Raw genomic sequence first — 20,152 nt, 5'->3', positions numbered from 1 at the left:
CCTCTATCCGCAGAAGTTGGAACTAACTTCGCCGACAAGCGGCGGTCGTTCGGTCGGTATAGTTCGCTCGTGGACCAAAGGCCACGGAGGATTTCTGTTTCCGGATCTAGGATTACGTAGAATTTTATTTTATTTTTTAAATAACGATATATTAGCCGCAACAGAGACTGGATAAGTGAAGAGTTTGATGCATCAGAAAAGGCGACGGACTCAGAAAGTGATAAATGACTTCTATTGCGGACGCTGTTTTTAATTTCTGCAATTTAAGAATAGAAGAGATTACTTATTGATCTTTCCCAATCATTCAATACTTCCAGGCGCATAAATTATTGCATTGTCCAGTTTCAATGGTTGAACGTCTTTCTGAAATGTCTTTAAGCTTGGGGCTTCACCTTCGATTCAGCATTTGGCTGGCTGCAGGACAAGAATTTTTTTGAATATAGTAATTTCAGTATCGAATATTCTATTTTCTTTTCTAATTTAACGTCCTACGTTTATTAACAATGGGAGCCGGAATAGCGTAGTGGGTATGGCGACTGGCTACAGGCTGGCCGACCGAGGGGTCGGAATTCAAGTCCCGGTAGGGCTCTGGGGCCTCCTATTCAATGGGTACCGGTGTATCTTTCCCCGGGGGAAAGCGGCTGGGGCGTGAAGGTGACCACTCACCTCCAACTAGTGCCGAGACGCAAGAAAATGTGGCTCTATATATCCACTCTCCTATACGCCTTCATGGCGTAGCGCTTAATTAGTTAAGCATAGGGACAGCTTTATCTTTTTTACATTTATTAAGAATAATGTTTTTCTACAGTAATGTGAATTAAATTGAACAGCGGAATAAGAGCAGAAAATCCCTGAACTGAAAGTTTACCGAAAGTTTCTTAATTCCCGTGATTGGACAGATTCATAATAATTTAGAAAATATATTGAGAGTACATAACGTTAACTTACAAATACCCAGTCAAAAGTTCTTAATGTATGAAGCTCCAATTACCCTTCCTCTCGCATTGAAGTTGCGCAGTAAAACTGTGTAAACATTTCCCACCTCTCTCAGGCGTGCTACATATTCCGTCCATCTCATCGTCCTTGAATTGATCACCCTAATAACATCCGGCCGGTCAGGGTAGCCGAGTGGTCTAAGGCATGTACTGTCTTCGCTCGCTTGGAAACCGGGATCGTCGGTTCGAATCCCACTCAGGGCATGGATGTTTGTGTGCATTTTTCTGTGTTTGTGTACAGGCAGAGGCCTTGCGACGAGCTGATCACCCGCCCAAGGAGTCCTACCGAATGTCTAAGATCTAGAAAAACCGAAGTGAACAGAGAAGTTCATGGAGGTAGGCTTAGGCCCACTGGGGCTGTAGTGCCAATGGGGGGGGGGGGAATCCGGAGAAGAATACAGATCATGAAACACATTATAATGCAGTTTTCTCCAGCTTTTCATTAATTATTCATTTCTAGGTCCAAATATTCTCCTCAACACCATTTTCCTTAACACTCTCGGTCCTAATTGTTTCTTTAGGACGAGAGGCCTAATTTCACAACAGTACAAAACAATAGGCAAAATTATAGTTTACATCATTTAATGTTCCGGTTTTCGATAGGAGAAGGAAAGGCAGAATTTTCTTAATTAAATTGTAAAGAGCAGTTCTCGCATTTAATCATGAATGCAATTTTGATTTGTTACCGTCTTCCTAAAATATTTAATCTTTGCCACATTTGGAGGAGTTTAAGCGTTCAGAAATCTATCATAAGAAGCACTCGGCGCTGTAAGGCTCACGGAGGAAATTTCGAGCACTTACTGCGAAATTCTGCTCCGAGGGTGGAAGAGAAGCAATGAAATTATAACGCCTAATCGGAAATTTCTGGAAGGCTGTGACTTGGAAAAGAGGCTCTGTAAAACCAATCTGAATGTTACATTTTAATTGTTTTTGTGTATAGAACTCATTCTTATATTGTGCAAGACCTTTTAAATTACTGTGTAGGCTATAAATTCTCATAAAATACACTGTAAAATAAATTACATACTATATTTGACTGTACGATTATATAAGAAACTGCATCACGGGATTTCTGTAAACAGTTTCATCTATTTCGGTTTATGTACGTAATAAGAAAAGATAAAAATTATTTAGGTCATATGAACATCATCATATTGAAGTCACGCGGTATGAATAAAGTCATTATATCGTACTTGTGGACTTCATAGCAGCTAGGTCCAATTACAAACATAAAATTATTTGAATTGCAGGAAACAAATTTAAATAATTAAAATCAAAATAGATGAAATCTAGGCCGCGTCGCTGGCTTCCCACCGCGGCGGCCCGGGTTCGATCCCGGGTCTGGTCAAGTGGGATGTGTGGTGGCCAAAGTGGCGCTGGGGCAGGTTTTCTCCGAGTACTTCGGTTTCCCTGCCAATCTTCATTCCACCAATTGCTCCACAATCACCCTCACCTATCATCAGGGACTGGTACAATAGGCCAGAAATTGCCGCAGTACAAGGGACTTAGTCCCACTCCACTAGTAAAAAGAAAAATAAATAAAATCTAAGTCTACTCCTTGAAGAAGAAACAGACGTTTAAATAGCCTCTTCTCTGTTGCCCTAACGGGGAAACACATAAAGACTCTTCAATATCTGTCGAAGATAAAATACAACCGCTTATGTTGACATAACAGATGATTAATCCGTACCACTCAAGATTGGTTTCTTAGGCCTTGAAAATAATTTTCAGATATATCTACAGTCATCTGTCAAATACTGTACAACCCGAAACGTGTTTCGCCCGTCATTCAAAATCCATATCAATGGCCTCACTAGTGATGAATCGTGGTAAATGGAAATTTACAGCACTTCTTTCAACAAAGCAAGATATTTACCCTAAGAGACAACTAGGCAGCACACTTATCATTGACTTTGTTCTAGTAGAAGACACATGCAAGTAAATGGATGTTAGTCATGTGATTATATCGATGGAAGTATTTGTATTATTTGTTAAGATAAATAAAATTTGATGGAACTATAAAGAGAATCTACGTACGAAATACTTGAGAGCCGAGATAGCTCAGTCGGTATAGCGACTGGCTTCAGGCTGGACGACCGAGAGTTCGGAGTTCGAGTCCCGGTAAGGTCAAGACTTTTCACTTCTCCACGTCGTCCAGACCGGCTCTGAGGTCCACTCAGCCTCCTATCCAATGGGTACCGAGGACCCTTTCTCCGGGGTTAAAGCGACAGGGGCGCGAAGCTGACCACTCACCTCCAGCTATTGTCGAGGTCAAGAAAACGTGGGTCTATTCATCCACTCCCCTATACGCTTTCATGTCATAGTGCTTAATTAGTTAAGCGCAGGGATAACTTCACCTTGACATCTATGTACGAAATACTTATATGTTAAATGTAGTACAGTATGTACAATAGTCTGGGACTCAATAATGCTGTATTCCACTGTTTATTTAGTTTCGTAATAGTAAATTCGATTTTGAAAGGAAAATGTGAAACACTATGGATCTGAGTTCAACTGTAGTAGCCACTAGTTTCTGCTGATAATGTTACATTTAGGCTAAAATATACAAAACATGAACTGCAATTTAAATTCTTGTTAGAGGTGAGAATAAAAACATTGTTTGTAAATAAATGCAGAAAATTAATTATATAATTTAATTTGTCTTTACTTAAGGCTAACACACTCAAAATATAACAAGCCCTGCTCTTCAGCAGTAGGTTGAGGGGCTATTCTACAAGCCGGAAGGTCGCGGGTTCAAGTCCGGATAAGATCATTGGATTTTTTCAATTGACCTACTCATTTCAGTCGCACTATGGCCCTGGGGTCGACTCGGCGTCTAACAGAAATGAGTACCAGGAATTAATTAAATAATTCTCATGGGGAGTAAAGCGTGGCTGCCGCGCAAAGGCCCGTCCACATTATTCGAGCTCGTGCTCGTCGGGAGACTCGTCTGGCTTTTACTTGTGCTCGTAAATCTTCGTCCACACTACTTCAGTTGCTCGCCAGGCTTCGGCGTGTGAGGATCCGTATATTTACTCGTAGTGTGTATAGGCTGTAGTCGTATTTTAATTTATTGGCTATAGTTTTTAAATTTAAAATTTTAAATGGACGAAGTTGTAGTCTGCGGGTTTCCTAGTGATACGCCTGTCAGGGCAGGATCAAGAACCACGACGCAAGAAACTACCTCAAAAACGCAGATGGTGGATGACCAGAATTTGCAAAAGTCGGAAAGTCTACAGTGGAAGTGATCTCTTGGAGAACTTGGGAGTGGAAAATTTACATTTCAAGACATTTTGCCGTATGTCCCCGTCCGATTTTGAAAGCTCTAATAAATTTGGTGGGACCGAAGATAGCAAAGGCTGACAGCACATTTCGAAAAGCTATTCCAGTTGCAGAGCGGTTGGCACCTAGCAACTGTCGATTGCTACTCCGGTCTCCAAGCAAGTGATATCAAACATTCTTCCTGAAGTACGTGCAGCACCTCTTGACAATTTGAAGGAGTTTGTAAAGGTAAGTTAATGTGTAATAATGCACGTTTGTTTATTCTTTATTCATATTGTGGTCGAAGCCATAAAAATAATTACAAAATATTCAGCGATATCAACGACAGAAATTACAATAGGATTTCAAAACATACAAAGCAGAAAAAGTTAACAGTCAAATGAGAGAAACAAATGAAAATTTGAACGAAAGAATTCATTCGAAATGAAAGAAATCGAGCAACTGTGACCTGGCATGTCTCATACCGTCTGGAGCAGAAACAGATGTCTGTTGAGAATTTAACTGCATGTTGAGTGCTGATAGCGATTGGTTGTGGAGGAGATGGCATGAACGACGAGTAACTATAGTTGCTATTGCTTCAGCTTCACCTTGAATAGTCGCACGAGGTTCCAGATGATTGTGTTATTGCAGAAGGGGATGTATAAATGCCGCTTTCTGCTTTGAAAATTATGTCTGAGAACTTTTTTTTTAACAAAAGCACGTGTTGGTTTATCCATTGATCGCAGAACATTCTCTATGTACTCTCCATAGGCGTCGAATTCGTCTCTTTTTTTTAGCAATAGCGGTTTGTACAGCAGTGTACGCCTCTCCTATTCGGGGATATTCAGTGTTAGCACTTTTTCGTGGATTTTTTCTTGGTGAAACAAATATCTTGTTTTCGTTTCGTGTAGGTGGTGCTTTGCTGACTTGTGTTTGTGCATGATCTGTTTCTTGGTTACTAACAAGATCACTTTCATCACTACACATGCTCGCAGCCTCTTTAAGTTGGGAATCAGACGCTTCTCCTCCATCCTGAAATAAAATGAGGAAAATAGATTGATGTAAACAATAACAAATCAAGGAAAATAAAATAGGAAAGAATAGAGGTAGGACTAGGAAAATGAAAATACAAAATTGATAACAAAGCAAGAATATAAGTAAACTAGAATACAGTAGAATGTTAATTATTTTTGTTTATTGTTATAATTAGTTTTTATTGTTTGCAGATGCTGCAGACACCGGATGAGTGGTTGCTGGTAGCTGAAGAGAAAATGGAACTTTCCTCATTGCATCGATGCAATGGGTGGTAAACATTGCGCAGTACAATGCCCAGCTAACTCTAGAAGCGACATTTTCAATTACAAGTCATTTTTCAGTATTGTTCTTTTTGGTCTAGTGGATGTTGACTACTGTTTTATGTACGCTGATGTGGGCTGCCAAGGTCGAATTTCAGACGGTGTTGTTTTTCGAAATACAACCTTTTTTTTTTTAAATATGGAGAACGGTATAGTCGTTTTCCCGGACGCTTGTACTCTCCCAGGAAGACAGAAAGAAGTACCTTACGTCATTGTCGCAGACGGCGCGTTTCCGCTCAACAATCATATCACGAAGCCGTATTCCGGACAGCAGCCCAGGGGATCAAGTAAGCGTATTTTCAACTACAGACTTTCAAGGGCACGTCGGATCGTGGAAAATGCGTTCTGAATACTTTCTTTCGTGTTCCGAGCACTAAGAAAGCCTATATTACTGCAGCCTGAGAAAGTCCAAAGTGTTATTATGGCTTGCATATACCTGCATAATTTCTTGCGAAAAACTGTGATTCCAGACAAATTTATACTCCTGGAGGAGCACTCGATCATGAAGAGAATGGACACGTAACTCGTGAAACATGGAGAAATGAGATCACGACTGCTACAACGTTCACGCCATTACGTCCATTCCGCGACGGTCAACTCAGACTGCTACCGACATTAGAGATGAATTTGCTGCTTATTTCATGTCCAAAGATGGGAGAGTGCCATGGCAAGTTGATTATTAATAATTGTTCGAGAATTTGTTCTTATTATTCAGTTACCAGATACCTAGGCACTAATAACTACCTACTTACATAGGTAAATTTCAAGTACGAACTTATGTGAGGTTTTACCTTTATTTTATAATATTTTTGTAACTCTAATTAAAATGTTCCAGGCGTGAACACACCTACGTTTCGTGAATGGGTTAACATTTTTTCTGCTTTGATTTCCAAAATAAATCTTGTGTAAATTATAAGTTTTGGCTATGAAACTAGTTTTACTTACTTCTGTGTTGATTGTCCGCCGAGGTTGATATCTGTTGCGAAGAAATGCGAAGGCTTTGTATGCAAACCAGTCTGGGGCGTCCACTTCGTCAGCTCCAGATCCTGATTTACCGGCAGCAGGAAGCTTCTGGCGCACTTTCCGGTATGTAGCTAACAAACTGTTCATTTTCTTTTTCAATTCAGCCACGACTACATTAAGTTCCGTTGCGATTGAATCCCACGCTTCAGTTCTTTTTGGTTTCACTTTATATAAACAGTGGGCAGCATCCCACAACACTGGGTGTTTTTCATAAACTTTTATGAAGTTAATCGTGGAATCGTTCGTCCACTCCATGTTCCGCACGGGTGCAGAAAATCGACTGATCAAGGCTCGTCGTCGTCCACATGACTCGGACGGCTTGTCGCGGTCCCCTTTGATGTACCGACAACAAGCGGAGCCTCACGAACCAGTGGCTCGTGCGGCGCGTATTGCTTGTCTCGTGACTTGTCATATCGTCCACATTACTTGCGAGCATAGCGAGTCACACGAGCACGAGTAATGTGGACGGGCCTTAAGGCTGACAACCTTACCGCCATCGTTGAGCCGATTGTCTAGATAATGTGGGACCCTCAACGTCTCACAACCCTATGGGCCTTCACGGCCTGGTACAGGGATAGCTTTACTTTTTACTTCAAATCGTAGTCAAGTCCAATCACTTGGAAAATAGAATGAAACAAGATGAAATCAAATGAGATTATATACTCGTTCAGACAATGTCATTGTATCCCTTTCTTTTCGAAAAATACATATTAAAATATATAAATGTTGTCATTCTTCTTCTTTGGCTACACGGTCTTTTTAAGTTTAACCTTTGTCTCCCTATAAAAATACTAATTCATAATTTAGGGGCCTGCTGCTGACAGGACTGCTACAATGGTTACATGAAAAAGAGTGGGATGGGTCAGATTGGCAAGAAATTTATACAGAACTTTGAGAAACTGCGAGAATCTAGGCACATGCAAGAGGACAATTAATGTCACATACGTCTTCTAGGTCTTATATGTCTGAAGATGTGAGTTAGTGACTTATGGGTTCTAAAACAAGAGGGAAGATACGGGGTACTGCAAGCGAACATTTGTGACAAGATCACAGAAAATATGTGTAGCTTTCTTTTTACTGGACGCATAAAGGCTCCAAAATTGATGCACAAAATCATGAACTACGATAAATGGCAGGAAAATCTTATTATTAACGCAAGCACGTAAATGTTTGATTACTGGGTTTGGTTAGTAGCGCTGACTGCTACAGCAGCACTTGTCGCCATCTGGAAGCGAACTACTCAACTCCTATCGGCTACTTTCCAAACTAGATGGCATACATTGTGTTTCTCTGCCGTGAACTGCCAATGTTGCACTTGATCTGCGGTTACAGTAACAAGTACACTAGAGATAGACTGTGGCTCGCGAGCCGCATGCTGTTCTTTTGAACCTTTGGTGCAGCTCGCAGGGAAAAAAAACATATAAATCAATTTCTTTTTATTAGTGGGTGAAATATAAAGAAATATGCTATGTGAAAAGCGTGTACTTAAATAATTACGTCATCTAGTCTACTTCTGTTTGCCCTTCCCGAATGTCTGAAAATGATTCAAGGCGGCTGCAATGTTCAGTAAATGTAATAGTATCTAGCACAAAATAGTATTTGTATATTCGATTAGAATCATTTCCTTGTCTACTTACTTATCCTCATACTCACTTCAAAGGATTCTGACGATGGTGTATACTGTACTTCTTTTGGCTTATTTTGGACTTCACCCATCGTCTGGTGTGTAAAAGACAAAAGACCACGACGTTTCGAATACTGGATCTGTCTCCGTCTTCAGGTGGGTGGGGAAGGATAAACCTACTCAGTTGGGCCCGTTAGAAAGATCTAATCTCAATCACTGGACCAGTGATTGAGATTAGCTCTCCGAAACGTCGTGGTCTTTTGTCTTTTACATACCAGACGCTGGATGAAGTCCAAAACAAGCCAAAAGAAGTATCCTCGTATTGTTTATGAACGTTCAAGAGCAACCAGGTCATGTAATATGAAGGGATGAAAAGGTGTGGTTAACTACGGAATACTGTAAATGAAGCAGCCTGGCCTGTTTCAAGGTACTATAATGTTAATACTTGCCCAAAGTAACTGGGTAAAACGACGAAAACCAATCAGAATAGCTGGTGCCCTCGAATGGAAGGACGAATTAACATAAAGGTGAATTGTTTAGTCTTGAAGAAATAAATTATATAAATTAATGGTACCGTATTTAAGTAGGCTGGTCTGGAGTTTCTGCGGATTTCACAGAGAATACCGGATATTCGATATCCATGGATACTCGATCCATTTAGTGACTTAAGACAAACAATGGGAGAAAACGAGAACATACCGCTGTGTCCAGTAAACCTCTCAGTGGTACGAAGAATGCAACGATATTTCTGGTGTCGAATGTATCTCAGCGCTGTGTGTCAGAAGTGCCCTTCCATATTTCTAAATGTACACAAAATCTGTGTTTCTAAGCATCATTTACTATTGGCAATGAGATCATGCCACTAAAATGTCCATGGTTTATGCTAACCGTCTTACAGTGTATACACTTTTTCACCTTATTCTTCACTTCCATGTTCAGCACTAATGTGCCATCCTCAGGTGTCTTTATGCACGTTAAACTATTGTTCTGCATGCCATGATGTCTTCATTCTAAAAAACTGAAATCTGTATTCGTCATATATGTCGATGAATTCTAAATAATAAAACTTTTCAGGATTCATCCTACGTCGCACTCAAACACGCGAATTACGCCAATCCTCTTTTATGTGAGCATTCTTCCTATATACATTTGTGTATCGTGTTCTGTGTCGTGTTTTGCTCCTGTTACTGCATGCAGAATGCTCACATAAAAGAGGACTGGCGTAATTCGCGTGTTTGAGTGCGACGTTGGATGAATCCTGAAAAGTTTTATTATTTAGAATTCATCGACCTATATGACGAATATAGATTTTAGTCATTTTAGAATGAAGACATCATGGCATGCAGTACAATAGTTTAACGTGCATACAGACACCTGAGGATGGCACATTAGTGCTGAAACATGTAGTGTGGAAGTGAAGAATAAGGTGAAAAAGTGTATACACTGTAAGACGGTTAGCATAAACCATGGACATGAATCAGTGTAACAGGACGCTAAAATATAACATGCCACTTAAACACAAACTTGGTTCCAGTGGAAGTTCGGCAAAACAAATTCCTCTCACAAAATATATTATTCTTAGGAAATGAAGTAGCTTCAGTCCTTGTGTGAGCATGCGCGGGTGTGTTTGTGTTCTCTTTGTAACGTATGACTTTGAACTTAAGTTCCATGACGATTATCATCAAGTAAGTAATGTAATTCTCTTTTGAGAAGTATGCCATTTCCTCAACTTTTCTGAGGAAGTTTACAAAATTCTGTGAAATTATTTTTGCACACCGTAAGGAATAACTAGGTTTCTACAGTCGTTATGAAACAGGGTTCTGCTCCAGCTGAAGGTTTATAAGTTGTCTTTTAGGAACATGTAGCAGTCTGTGGTTGTCGGTAAAAATTCAGGGATTATAATTTATTTGATACACAGAATGAAGGAATCTTCAATATTGCAACTTACGGTAGGGGTATAGACGTTTTAATGGACGTATTTTGGGGCACTCTATCACCCCTACGCAACAGGTTCTTTGGTTTATACATAAAAACTGGCGATTGTGTGAATAATTTATTGGAATAATATTAAGTGTAGGTTCTCAATGCAAAGACTGTGCTTTTTCAATTTCGTGTACCATGGATGGGACTTTTCACTGCCTGGATCAAGATTCAACCCTGCATGACTTCAAATGAGTTTCGTAATGGGTGAAGTGTCATGGAGCAGAATTTTCTGTAAGATTCTTCGGTTTTCCCCTTCTATCATCAGTTCGCCATTGCTCCATGCACACCTATGACCCCTACTGAACAGGCAGAACATTATCACATTCTCAGTCTGTAAGGTGGGGATTCATGTCTGACCTGGCATTCGGCTGGTTACAGACAGAAACATAAGTTCGTGATTTATGAAGTTAAAAGAATTACAGTCAGATTGTATGAATTATATCAGTTCAGAATGTTTTATATTTCCCCACTCACGTCTAGAATCGTACAAATTCATATATATATATATCCATAATTTTAATCCCATTGTAGAAGTGAAATTTGGTCTTTCGCCTCAGAACATTCCGTGTATAGATTGCTGGCGTCTGAAAACGAGGTTCTCAAGAGAGTACCTTTATCGTACGGACAGCCAATAAACACCAGAATCAAAACAGCCAAACAATAAGGAGGTGCATAATTTCTCATTTTTATCAGATATTATTATGACGATTAATTGAAGTAGGATGAGATAAACGGGGTACAATTAAATATGCATTAACATAAGAGTAGACAATAAAATAATATTAAACATCTCAGTCGGTTGAATGCCTGGGCGAGATGAGATCTTGGGTTCTATTCTCGGCAGGGACAGAGATTTTCTCTCCTAAACAGCTTCCAGAGTGGCTCTGAGGACCAATCAGCCTTTTGTCCGGTAGGTACTGGGGCTTCTTCCTTGCTGGTAAAGGGGCCTGAGCGCAAATCTGACCATTACCTCCTACACGCGTAGTTATAATGTGTGCAGCTGTCTGTTCACCCACGCGACTTTTAAGCCACAGAGCTTAATTAAAAACAAAGATGATATGACTATATGTTCTACGTCCGAAGAAAATAGGGAGTGAATTAGATTCATATAACTCAGGATTGAGTCCAGTGGCTTGTTCTTATAAACGCTGCGATTAATCTTCTAGTTTCATAAAGGCGAAGATTTGGTTAAATATACAACTGACGGCCATCTTCTCAAGAAGGATTCTGCCCCATTGAGTTCATGGTAAAATTTGCCGGAAATCAGCTGAATATATCGCAGTACACTGCAGGTTTGCCAAAAAGAGAACTAAATGCCCGTTTTAAAAAATGCACCACTTTTACCAGTGTAATATTAAATATTGACCGATGGTTCATCTTCTGAGTGAGTGTCGTTTAATAACCAACTTCAGAAAAATTAAACTTCACACTTACAGCTGGGTCAGTCCGCACCATTTTCCGTGCATTGATGTGTGTTGAAATGCGCGGCTTGTTTGCTTTGTCTCTTACTTTCATATCTTCTGCCGTCATAATAATTTACAGCTGATCAGATTCAGCACAGATTCAACAAACGAAATTTATAGCCCCACACGTCATAATATAAACAGAAACTCTAAGATATGGCCACACAGGCGTGTATGTACCATGCAGGGATTTCTGGCAGTGAAGTTAGAATTTTAATTTCTTCGGTCGGCTGTTGAACTTGCAGCAATTACGAATGTGATTTACTTGTAGCGTAACAAACTCAGTCAAGGAAAGTCTGGTGGCAGGTGACTCCCGTTGCACGGCTGCCGTCCTCAGTGGAGCTGGACATGATTGAGTACAGCTGCACGCACAGCCTTCTAACTGCTGCCGGTTATTTAGCCGAACTTCATCCATTACGACAATCGACTTCAGCCACTGAATTGTATCCTTGCGAAACTCACTTAACTTCCACAATATTCGTATCTCGGATAATTCTCAGTCTTCACAATTTGTATTCTTAAGGAGCAATTTATCCTTGACATCTCGTCTTAATTGTATTTCTATTCCTTGTCTCCAACAAAATCATTTTTACTTAATCGAAGCTGTATCTTTACCTGACGAAATTCACAATCATCGGTAAAAAGGTAAAGCTATCCCTGTAACAGGTCGTGGAGGTCCATAGGGTTGTGAGACATTGAGGCTCCCACATTTTCTACACAATCAGTCCACAGATGGCGGTGAAGTTGTCAGCCTTACGTGCCGGCCGCCCTTAAACCCCAGGGAAGATTGCTGTGTACTCATTTCTGTTAGAGGCTGAGTCGACCCCAGGTCCATAGTGCGGCTGGAAGGATTAGGTCAATTGAAAAAAAAATTCGACGACCTCATCGGTACTTGAACCAGCGACCTTCCGGCATGCGTCAACCAACAATATTATCATAAACATATGGGTTGTAAAAAAAGATATCATTTGGGTTTGACGAGCGTTTATGACAGCGTTAGGAGCATAGAAATTTCTGAGGAGACTGCTACTGGGGCAACCCTTGTGCTCCAGACTTCTGATTCTTTTTCTGTAGGGAGGTACCAGCTAGCTTGTACACTTCCGTGTAGTATGAATACCGGACATCCCTTTATGAATTTTTACCTTCTTAAATTCTGTTAATTAGCGCTAAAATTAATGGGCTATTATGATGTCATATAACATATAACAGAGCCTTAAGCTGTGTGATTTGCACTGTCAGCCACCTTTACACTTAAATTTAATTCTGAACCCATTACATGTTCAAATCTCTGTGTGAATAGCTGCATAGAAATTGGATAGAAGTTAACGTGAACTTGTTTTACAAGTGCTGACAACGGCTGTCATATTTTACAAGTACAGGGCGCGATCCTCTATACGCTGAGATGTAGTTTGGACGCGTTAACTTTCGAAGATTTGTTACGCCAAAATGCCTATTATGTTAGGCGTTGTCTGACGCATATTTGACGTACACGATGTTTTAGGAGCTGGCTGTACTGCCGTGCTCAAGCAACTGGTTGTCAGTATGTTGACATATCTTTTATTACTGCTATGTTTGTACTGTGAAGATTATTAGCATCGGTTATGACTGAACCGAAGTAGGCTAACAGGCTAACTTGTTAGAATATCAGCCTAGTAAGTACTTGTATTAAGAAGGAACCAGGTTCGACCCCAACCGTCACAACAAATACATTCATTCATTCATTCATCAGTAATCTGTCAAGACGACAGGTTCACAGTCTCTTCCAAAACACTTCCTCCACTTGATGCGATCTAGAGCTTTCTTCTTCAAACGAAAATATCCTATTCTGTCCCCAAGGTCATCCAGCATCTTCTTACATCTTCTGGTCACTTCTATCCAACCCTCTATCTTTCATTCAATAACTTCTTTTAGAAGGCAGTTATCGCGTAAGATATGACCAATCTAATTAGCCTTCCGTTTTCTTATTTCGTGTATGATATTCCTCTGCTCACTGACTCTAAATAACACTTCTTCATTTCTCACATAATCGGTCCAACTGATCTTCTCCATCCTTCTCCAACACCACATTTCGAAGCTTCCCAGGCAACAAATACGAGTATTAAAAATAATAAAGTATAATAAATCATTCCGCTTAACGCTAACCAACCACCTGAAGGCGGAAGTAGAGTCAACTTCCGAAACGTCGTGTAAATCAACTATACGTCAGACAATAAGCAATGCCGAACGTTATATCAGTATAATCTACTTACTTACTCATGGAACTGAGCCCTTCTTGAGGAGAAGCCAAATCTGCAGCTATTCAAGAATATCCCAGCATTTTATTGAACCCGAAGGTTCATTACCGTGTTCACAAGAGCCCTCCACTGGTCCCTATCCTGAGCCAGATCAATCCGATTCATACTATCCCATCCTATCTCTCTAAGATCCATTTCAATATTGCCCACACACCTACGCATTGGTCTTCTCAGTGGTTCTTTCCTTCTGACTTTCCCACCAATATCCTATATGCATTCCTCTTCTCGCCCATTCCTGCTACATGCCCTGCCCACCTCATCCTCCTTGACTCTCTCAGTACGATTAACTTCCAATATCACATGTGGAATACATGTGCAGCAGTTGATCACGTAGAAAATGCTTCACATTATCATCCCTGTTCCAGACGATTGCGCATACTTGTACACTGTCAATGTTCTCGGTCTGTATTTAATCCGCATTTCTCTGATCTTATGCTGAACTGCTATATGCGTGTGGTAATTTTAATCTGCGCACTGGTTGCCTTAATAAATCAGGCACGCCAATTACGTAATCTCTACACCATATACCAGTTATCTTAAACAAGACAATGACGTCAGCATGTCAGTAACACAAGACAATGAAATAGCTTTGCTACGGCTGATATTTCTCTGTCGGGGTCAACTGTGCCACACCTGCAGCAGAAATTGGGCCCCCTGCGTTGAGGGTACAACACTCCGAAAACTAAGCGAAACATTCCGTGAACGCTCCTATTAAAATACGGCTTTACCACGTACCGTAAATCTTCAAAGAGGTTTTTAAATCCTATTTTTGTTTAAGTACTTTATTATACTCAGAAGTGATCTTACCCTATTTAACCGATTATCTTCATTTTCTATCCCGGGTCTGGTCAAGTGGGATTTGTGGTGAACAAAGTGGCGCTGGGGCAGGTTTTCTCCGAATACTTCGGTTTCCCCTGCCAATCTTCATTCCACCAATTGCTCTACAATCACCCTCACCTATCATCTGGGGCTGGTACAATGGGCCAGAAGTGGCCGCAGTACAAGGGACTTAGTCCCACCCCACTAGCAATGAAAAAAATCTTAATGTTGGTAGAAATGGATACCGATGAAATATCTTGGTTTGTTTAGACAATCTTTGTCAGCTCTATTGACTGTAACTTGTCTCCTGTCTTGGCGGATTACGCCCTCTGACCTGTTTCCATTCAGAGTTACTTCTGGAAACAGGGAATTTATAAACAGTCTGTAGGTTTCCTCGGACAGGGGATCAGCCCGTCGCACTACCGCTACCTGCACAGGACAGCATAAACAGAATAAACACAAACAGATATCCATGCCTCGAGTGGGATTCGAAACCACAACCCCAGTGTTTGAGGCGGCGAAGACATTGCACGCCTTAGACTCTGCGGCCACTGCGACCGGCCTTATAACTAGTCTAATGGAACAAATATGATGATTGTGAAGAAGGCGGACGTGGTTTATTTTAATGATCTGTCTCAGTAACTGCCTAAGATATTTAGAAAGACCACGATAAAACTTGAGACAGGATAATGCTACCCGCGACGAGATTCGAACGTAAACACTTGAATCTGAACAAGATTGCACTAGAGCAGGATGTTCAGTTACTGGCTGCAAGGCTCGAAAATGTAGTCTCGATGTTTAAAAGGGTCAGACAGTTATTTGGTCTGTCTTCAGCTGTCTGATTACTGTGAAGTCTTTGTACGGTTGGTCAAAGTTGCCGAAAAAATTACTGGAAATGGAGAGGACCGAGTGCAGCAAGTTAACCTACTTTCCTCATCAAATAACATCATCTTCTGCCGGTTTGCCCTCCCTAACAAATACAAAACTAATTGGCCGACTTTCGTGAACAGTTACAACATTGGCATGTACTCTCCCGTCAAGAACTCGGTCCATATTAACACATTAGGGACTGTGAAACAGACATAATATTGGAGAATATTAGCATGGCGACCGCACGAAACATGTTTCCTTCTTGGTTTGTTGAGCCTTAACATTGCGTTCAGTGACTGACCCTGGTTACGCCAACGTCTTGTGCTGTCTTGAGACCTCATGTGACATAATGCAGTGACGCAGAGTGCCTCTGGACATATGCCCTACATAACACGGCAGAGGCGTTCGTAAAGCCCCAGGGCGATTTACGTACAAAAAGCCACCCGGTTTCTGTAACCGTACTGAAGGAATATTCCTGTCACTCTGCCCGAAGAACTCACAATTAAAACACTGAATCTTTTAAAAGTATTCATCAAGCATATACGCATATTTTTAATTTCATCTGCAAGATAAAATGAAATACCAAATAAGTGAGCCGGATAGGAGCTAAATTGACCATAAAATGGTCTATAGTAATTTACGGACAGAAGCTATATAATTATTCTCAATGCATGTCTATCTCTCTGCTCTACAGTGTGTTGTTGGACCTTGGCCGCTTATTCAGTTTCTTAATTCTATACACAGTCGGTAGGACTCCTTGGACGGGACATCGGCCTGTCGTAAGGCCCCTACCTACACACAGAACAACATAAACACGCAATAAACGCACATACGGACATCCATGCCTTGAGTAGGATTCGAACCCACGATCACAGCTTTCAAGCGAGTGAAGGCAATTCATGTCTTGGACCGCGCGGCCAATGAGATTGGCTTAATGCATGCCTAGTAATGCGTACTCTTCAAAAAATAGTCTATAAAGTTATTAGGGTGATCAAGTCAAGGATGATGAGATGGGATGGGTGTGTAGCATGCATCAGAAAATTTACAAATGTTTACAAATGTTGATCAGAAAATCTGAAGGAAAGAGGTTGTTAGAGTGATCTAGATCTAGATGGAATGATAGTATTAAGGTGAATCCTGAGGAAACATGGTGTTAGATGTGAAATTAAGAAATAGGAGTCAGGATTCGGTCCGGTGGATGTCTGTTGTGAATCACGGGAGTTAACCTTCCGGTTCAAAAAATGAAAGAGGATTTCTTGAACAGCTATCAGATTTGCAAGAAGATTTCGTGCTAACTAGCATCGGATGCCGGGGCTGAATTTGTAGTTCCTCAGAGATCATAATTTTGTATCATTTTCAGATCTGAACCTGTTGCTATGACGAATAAGCCAAATTGTGACGCTGAGCCTTACTTAACAAGGACGTTCAGCATTACTTGACAGAGCAGGTAGCTAGGACCTGTGCATGGCTCGAAGCTGATGAAGATGAACGGCTAAAGTTACCGTATCGTCCCTACAGCAACTCTGCAACAACTTGTGTTTGCCCCATGTCCGACCGGATATCCTAAACTTGAGCATACATTTAGCGCTAATGAGAACAGAATTCGAATGTTCTGGTAAGGAAATCCAAAGGAAAGAGGACATCTGGAAGTCCAAAACGTAATTGGGAAGATAACAAAACGGATCTCAAAGAAAGAGGATGGGAGCGTATGGGCTGGATTGATCTGGAACAAGACAAAGATCGGTGACGGGCTCCTGTGGGCTCGCTAATAAATCTTCGAGCTCCAAAAAACGCTGGTAATATCTTTACTAGTTGAGCAACAGTTATTTTCTCAAGGACGACTCTATTCTATTTTGCTAGTTTGTTAATTACCTAGTACTCAAATGACAAGAGACGTTGATAGAAAACGCTGGACTTTAATTTCAGTCAGGTAACGACAGCGGAATTTGTCTTTTATATATTGTAACATGGATGGGCACAGAGTTGCTAGGCGACTGACCGGCAAACACATATCACAGCTACGAATGCGCAACAATAGGGCGTCCATTGCTAGGCAATGCATGGGAAGATACGCCTGACAACAATACATGATATCTGTTGCTGAGAAGCGGTGTGTTTTCTGTGGTTGGTCCGTGCCGAGCCTATATATGGAGCAGTGAAGACTGTTCTAGCAAATTCGTTAGGAAGACCTCGTTCAAGGCAGTCCAATAGTTGATGTGTTAGTGTAATAACCAACTGTAGTTACGACGTGGAAATTATCGAATAAATCGAGTTATCAAACACGGAACCGTTGGGCCGCGTCATAGCTCAAGCGGTTACTCGCTGGCTTCCCATCGCGGCGGCCCGGGTTCGATCCCGGTACTGGTCAAGCGGGATTTTTGTTGGACAAAGTGGCACTGGGGCAGGTTTTCTCCGAGTACTTCGGTTTCCCCTGCCAATCTTCATTCCATCAATTGCTCCACAATCACCCTCACCTATCATCTGGGGCTGGTACAGTAGGTCAGAAGTAGCCGCAGTACAAGGGATTGAGTCCCAGCCCATTAGCAATACAAAAAATAATACTGTCACGTTACCAAGATACACGTGACAGTATATATATATATATATATATATGCTAGGGCTGTGCAGTGCGTGTGGTACGCAGGAAACAGGCGGGCAGTGAATGCACACTTTTGCAAAACAGGCGGGCAGTGAATGCACACTTTTGCAATCAGGATTGGGTGTGCACAAGTATCTGAAGGAAAGTCAGGGAGGGAAATTTAACGGTGTTAAGTGACGTGTCCAGGTGCAGTTGAGCCACCGACACGTCTCTGAGCTGAAAGTGACGGCGAGTTTGTCAGAATGAAAGGGCTTGTCATCTTGTCCTGATTCCCAGTCGCTCTGTAAAATCCATTCATACGTTTCCTTTCAGATTTTGCAACGTTCAAGAAGCTCTGCATGGCTTGAGGGAAACTGGGTCTAGCCTCGTGAACTTTAGAGGCCTCGAGGCAAATTGTATGTAGTAATTACACGATGAAGACTTTTAGCATGCAAGCCATAACTAACAGGTTCGGTTAACAGTGTGGCACACCAAAGAGCCGTATCGCGGCTTCTATTCTATGAGCGTATTTAAAATTGACCTGAAAGGAATTTCACGAAGGAGTCCATGGTAAAGGAAAGAAATAAGCAACATATAGATTAATGGTCTTCACTTTGTTCCCGAAAGTTCCTACGCACGCGGTAAGGTAAAGCTGTCCCTGTGCTTAACTAATTAAGCACTACGCCATGGACACGTATGTGGGAGTGGATGTATTGATCCATGTATTCTTGAACTCGGCACTAGCCGGATGTGAGTAGTCAGCTTCACGCCCCGGCAACTTTACCCTTGGGGAAAGAGCGTCCGGTACCCATTGGACAGGGGGTTAGGTGGGCCACAGAGCCAGTCTGGATGACGTGAAAAGGAGAAAAATCTTGCTCCACCGGGACGCGAACTCCGACCTCTCGGCCGTCCAGCCCGTAGGCAGTCACTATACTGACTGCGCTACCTTGGCTCACTACACACAAGACCATAATTTAATCTTGTTTCACATTAAAATGAGAACCTTCATGTGACAAATACCATAAATGTAATAATAATAATAATAATAATAATAATAGTAATAATAATAATAATAATAATGATATCTTAGTGGTAAACCATTAAGGGAAGAGGCTGCTTGTAAGCCCGGAGTCTGTTCAATGTTGCTGTTAGTTGCTCAGACTACACAGCGTCGAATGGTAGGATAACTAGTGAATAAAGAAATGGATCTGGAAGGAACTGTCTATGAATCTGATAGAATGGCTCAGTCAGAATAGCCGGGCTCTGGGGCGAGATTTGAACCCTGTCACATTCCGAAACCGGAGTGCTGCCACAGTTCTCCTACGTCTGGAAAAGAAGATAACAATAAAACAGGTCCCTTGAGATGGGATTTGAGGGTGTGGACTGGATTCAGTTGTCTTGTAACATACTGCACTGTCGGGTTCTCGTGAACCTGGCAATGAACCTTCACAGTGCATAAACAGTAAGGGATTTCTTGACAAGCTGAGCTGCTCCATGGAGTTAAAATGGTAAAGTTATCTCTGTGCTTAACTAATTAAGGACTACGCCATGAAGACGTATGGGAGAGTAGATGCATTGATCCACGTGTTCTTAACTAGTTGGAGTCGAGTGGACAGCTTCACGATCCGACCGCTTTACCCCTGGTACCCACTGGATAGGAGGCTGGGTGGACGCCAGAACCGGTCAGTGGAGTTAGTTGATTAATGTTTAATAATAATAATAACGGCAATGACGACACACCTAGCTGTAAATTGACAGAGACCGATCATCTTGCATGCCAGAGTGTCGTTACCGAGGAAGGAGCTGCTCTGGTCAACGGACATCTCTCTCTTTCCTTCTGGCGCTCACTGCACCGAGGCGAAGGGTCTTTTGTGAACTAAAGCAGGT

At 41.4% G+C, this 20,152-nt stretch overlaps 1 protein-coding gene across 1 annotated transcript; it reads right to left on the bottom strand.

The window, feature by feature from the left end:
• Positions 1-4,536: 4,536 nt before the first annotated feature.
• On the bottom strand, positions 4,537-6,870 carry LOC111865172. The gene is made up of 2 exons (XM_023852962.2): positions 6,557-6,870; positions 4,537-5,288 (listed from the first exon to the last, which is right to left on the bottom strand). Exons 1-2 carry the CDS (start codon positions 6,719-6,721, stop codon positions 4,986-4,988), a joined length of 468 nt encoding a protein of 155 aa, XP_023708730.1. The 5' UTR covers positions 6,722-6,870; the 3' UTR covers positions 4,537-4,985.
• Positions 6,871-20,152: the final 13,282 nt, after the last annotated feature.

Source organism: Cryptotermes secundus, unplaced genomic scaffold (assembly GCF_002891405.2).
Source record: "Cryptotermes secundus unplaced genomic scaffold, Csec_1.0 scaffold178, whole genome shotgun sequence".
In the NCBI taxonomy this organism is placed as follows: domain Eukaryota; kingdom Metazoa; phylum Arthropoda; class Insecta; order Blattodea; family Kalotermitidae; genus Cryptotermes; species Cryptotermes secundus.
Note: the sequence above shows the minus strand (reverse complement) of the source record. Positions and strands in the feature narration are given on the sequence as shown.